General features: G+C 46.2%; 1 protein-coding gene across 1 annotated transcript in view; it reads left to right on the top strand.

The window, feature by feature from the left end:
* Positions 1-4,766, top strand: part of CASC3 (cancer susceptibility candidate 3) — a 29,292-nt gene that overhangs the window by 8,979 nt on the left and 15,547 nt on the right. Inside the window, exons 4-7 of the mRNA XM_019505153.1 lie at positions 1,247-1,405; positions 1,514-1,665; positions 2,190-2,366; positions 2,828-3,525. Coding sequence (XP_019360698.1) covers positions 1,247-1,405; positions 1,514-1,665; positions 2,190-2,366; positions 2,828-3,525 — 1,186 coding nt within the window. The remainder of the gene's footprint in view (positions 1-1,246; positions 1,406-1,513; positions 1,666-2,189; positions 2,367-2,827; positions 3,526-4,766) is intronic.

The following is a 4,766-nucleotide window of genomic DNA, read 5'->3' as shown; positions in this document are numbered from 1 at the left end:
ACACCAAAGGAAGCTTACCAGGAGCTGTGATGTCTGCAGTTCTATTTGCTAATGCACTTCCCCTTTTTACTGAGGTGTTAGCAAGTGCTTCAGAGTTCATAGAAATCTTTCTCATGAAAATCAGTTATTTTAAAACAAATGCAGTGTGGATGAAGAGGAGAAATGGGTCCTAGAAAAGTGACAGTGGTGAAGCCAGTGGAAGGTATCATTACATTCATGTATTAGTGTCCACAGAACAATCAGGATCTGGATCCCAGTGTATAGAGTCAGAGTGTGGAGGGCAAGGGGGATCTAAAATCATCTTCCCCTCTCATCTTAGAATGCCCTCTCTGATCTTACTCTACCCAGTTACATGTAGGATTTTTATAGACTCCATAGGAATAGCCCAGGACAATTGTTCTTACCCTTCCAACATGTGCACATAAATGTATTGTCCCCACTGTGTACCAAACCAGAAGAGCATTTGTTTGACTTTCAGTAGTGCTACTCACATAGCTTGGCACTCCTCTGTGGCACTGTTCTTCTACTGTACCTAAAAATAATGCAAAGTCTGTGTTTTCCCAAACATAAAAGGAGCCAGCATTTGACATGTAAACACACAGCATTGAAAGAGAAAAATAGAAGAGTCTTTTTGTTAATCGTGCAAGGCTATTTTTAGTGTTAGTTCTAATCTGTGCAAGACTTGCAGTCTCTTGGAGGGTGAAATGAGGTCAGATTCCTGTGAGCAGAGTGCTTGGAGTGAGTCATCCAAGTAGCTCCAGGAAACTTGAAAACACAGCCCTAGCTAAACTGGGCATTGGTGAGGAAAGGTGGGATGGTCCATGTGAGGAATGGAGCCCTTTGGTAGGAACCACCTCACTTACTAGATTATTCTGTGGTGCTGTACAGATTGCTCCCCTGAAGCGAGATCAGAGGCTCTGCTTGCATGTGGTTTTCTTTGACACTTACTTTGTGTTCCAGAGACTTAAATTTAGTGATGTAATACTTCTTTTGATATGCAGAGAGAAAGGTGTTAGTCTAGTCTTTGTTCCTTTTGTAGCAATAGGTTGGAAGGGACCTTGTACAACTATCTAGTCCAACCCCATGCCTTGGGGCTGGTTCAGTTGTGAAAGTCTACTGTCATTAAAAACAGAAAGAGGTGCTGAATGGGGCCTGACTCCAGGTGTAGGACTATCTGCTGTAATTTACTGGGGAGTCTGCCAAGCCCATGCATTGTCTTATCTCAATGATTGGAGGTTTGTTGTAGGCTGAGGAAGAGGATTACAGTGAGGAGGAAAGCTCGAAAGTGGAACTGAAGCAGGACGGCAATGATTCTAGTGAGTCCACTGCAAAAGCAGAGAAAGGGGAAGAGAAACCCGATTCCAAAGGCACTGTGACTGGCGAGAGACAAAGCGGGGATGGGCAGGTAGATTTTCAATGTGTGCTGTATGGTTTCTGGGGTGGGAAGGAGGAGGGTCACAGCTGGTTTTACATGGAAGTGGGGCTGCAGTGTAAAGAGCTCTCATTTTGATAGGAGAGCACTGAACCGATTGAGAATAAAGTTGGGAAAAAGGTCCCCAAGCACCTGGATGATGATGAGGATCGGAAGAATCCAGCTTACATCCCTCGCAAAGGGCTGTTCTTTGAGCATGATCTCCGAGGACAGACCCAGGAAGAGGAAGTGAGGTGTGTAATAATTGTTTAAAGCTTTCCCTGGAAAGAGAGGTAAACCCAAGCCACCATATAAAGTGCAACAGCTTATGTTAAATGTTTGGGAAATTTTGTAAGACAGGGAGGTTGTAGCCCTATGCTCACCCTTTGGCTGGCAGTAAATGTTCTGTCAGGTTCCAGGTGTTCTTTAGGCATAAGGGACTGGTGATGCTACAGAAATACAAGCTGAGCCTTATACCACTAAACTGTAGCCCTTCTTGCTGTTACAAAGGAGCGATAGTAATAGTTTTCCCTTAGGAAGATGGCTGCCTTACCTGGACTGGGAGGCCAGAGACTGTTAGAGCTTTTAGAAGTCCTGGATGGTGTTGGCATAGAGGAAGAGGGAGCAGTTATTATGCAGCCTCCCACTCACATCCCTTCCTAGAAGCAAGCAGCCTTAGTTTGCAGTCTGTGCTCTTTGGAGCTGCCTTGCTGTTCCCCCTACTCTATATGCTTGGCACTGCAAAGACCTATTAGTTCTCTCTGTTTTGCTGTTCCAGGCCTAAAGGTCGCCAGAGAAAATTATGGAAAGATGAGGGCCGCTGGGAACATGATAAATTCCGGGAAGATGAGCAAGCTCCGAAGAGCAGGCAGGAGCTAATAGCTCTCTACGGCTATGACATCAGGTCTGCTCACAACCCAGATGACATCAAGCCAAGGAGGATGCGCAAGCCGAGGTGAGCATCCAGAGCTCCGGGGAGTCCAACCCAAATGTGCCTTGCATACAAACTTCAGCTCCCCTCCCCAAGGCCATAGGTGTTCAACATCCAACTGGGAAGGCATGTTGACTTAAAACAATGATGGGTGTGTGGGGTCCTTCTCCTTGAAAGTTTGTGTTGAGGACCAGGGTCCTGGCCATCACAGTCTGGATGCTGGGTCTCAGGGTGGCAAATACTTTGGCACTATAGTCTCTTAATATTTGGGAGCAGAAGTGTTGGACCCTGGAGGAATCTGCCACCAGAATGATGCAGTAATGAATGTTATTTTAGTGCATTGTCTTTGGGTAATGGTGTTGGGGTGTGTAGGGGGAGGGGCTTTCTTCTTGAAACCAGAAAGGTAACCCAGGTGGTGGTAGTGGATCTCTTAAGGATGTGGTATAGAGACCTATTGCTGATCCTTTGAATCCTTTGCCCTTAAGGTTTGGGAGCCCTCCACAGCGAGAGCCAAATTGGTCCCACGAGAGGCAAAACAAGCCTCCAAGGTACCAGGGCTCCGACAATACCCCAGCACCACCACGAACATTCATCAGCCGGAGTTCTGCGGGTACAGGGAGGATGCCCCCACCCAGGACCTATCCAAGGGCAGGTGGCTACAAAGAGAATCGCCCTAGCTATCGAGCTGCAGAAGCAAATGGCCAGCATCACTCTCGAAACAGTGAGCAGGCTAAACATGAAAGCAGCTACCGGTCAAAGCGTGTGGAACAAGCCCCAGCAAGAGACCCTTCACCCGAGGCTGAGGTTGCAACTGTCCACAACAGCCCTGTTAAGAAGGAGGAGATTGTTTTGGAAAGCCAGACCACAACAACAGATGCTGTCCAGCCACCCCCAGATAGACCCATTGAAAAGAAGTCTTATTCTCGGGCAAGGAGAACCAGGAATAAAGTTGGAGAGACAGGAAAGCTGGCTGATGAAGTGCCACCCCCAGAGGGGCCGATGCCTGTGTCTCCAAAACCCGTGCAGGTAGAGACATCCCCACCACCAGCAAAGACCGGAAGCTGGGAGACCCCAGTAGAATCCAACATGGATGGACTTGAACAAGAAATGACACAGTTGAATCTAACTGAGCAGAACTGGACCCCAGGGCAGCCTCAGTTTATACAACCTCGGGAACTTAGGAGTAAGTGCTTGCCATCTGTTAGTTTTGCTTTGATACTTTTTCCCAGTCAAGTTCAGTTTAATTGTAAAAGGGTCTGGTAGCTAATCAGAACTAGAGGCGTAGCTTAAATGTCTACACAGCAGCTTTAGACCACCTTGACTGACTGCAGTTGTGGGTTTAAATCTTAGTGTAATCTACTCTGAAGGGTCTGGTGAGTTCCACACAATTTTAATATTATGTGCAGTCTTTTGGAGGCCATTTGCAATCCCAGTCTGTCTGCTGTCCTGTGGTAGTGGGTCCTGTGCGCTGACATACAAGAATAAGAATTTGGTATGCATCTCCCCACAACTTCCTGTTTGCTGGCCTCCCCCTTAAAGACTTCATTTCTCTGGTGCTTGTATAGACACTCTCTTGTTTGCAGATGGTGTGAAGTCACTTAGGTTAATAGTGGAAGGGCTATGAAAAACTCCAAACAGATGGAGACTAAGTGGACAATCTGATGGGGGAAAGCTAATGTGTAAAATTAATATTTGTCAGCACAAATCTCACCTGTTGTATGAGCTGCTGAGTCCTGAATTTGCAGTATTGTGTGGAAGGAAGAAAGGGTCATACCAGGTGATCTGTTCAACACACAGCAGCTGTTAAGATCATGCCCCACTTGAGTTCATTAAGCAAACAAGATGGGGAATTGTTGAGCTGGTGAGCAGTGGCACTGTTTTGTTCGAGAAATCTATATTCTTGTTTTAGTTGTGTAGTGCAGTGTTTCCCAACCTTTTCCAGCCACAAGCATGTTTGCATTAATAAAAACTTTCTGCAGCACACCTGTTAAGGTAGTCCCCATCCTCATACCTGTTGTAGCTCATTGCCATGGCAAAATTGTGCAGCACACCTGTTCATTTCTGATGGCATACTTTTGTTCTGTGGCATACTGGTTTAGTGAACATCACTGTAGTGCTTGAAAGGGTTGTGCAGATGACTAGAGAGGATTAGGTAGGATTTTTGTATAATAAAGATTGTTTTTTGTTTTTCCTAGCAAGTTACTGAGCGTAGAAAGAAACAGCAAGTAATAGATCAGGTTATTGAGGACTAGGAAGGATTTAGTCTTTAGAGAGAGCCTATCATTCCCTCTCTTCCCCTGTCTAGCCAGACAAACAGGAACTTCTTTGTGCAGTGTGTGATTAACCTGTGGCACTCACTGCTGCATCAGGAGAGTCAGCTGTGGGGGCTGGGCTTAGGGGAAGGGCATGGGTAATGAATGTCTT

This window comes from Gavialis gangeticus, unplaced genomic scaffold (assembly GCF_001723915.1).
Source record: "Gavialis gangeticus isolate Ggan-Ray unplaced genomic scaffold, GavGan_comp1, whole genome shotgun sequence".
In the NCBI taxonomy this organism is placed as follows: Eukaryota; Metazoa; Chordata; order Crocodylia; family Gavialidae; genus Gavialis; species Gavialis gangeticus.
This window is presented reverse-complemented; position numbering and strand designations above follow the sequence as displayed.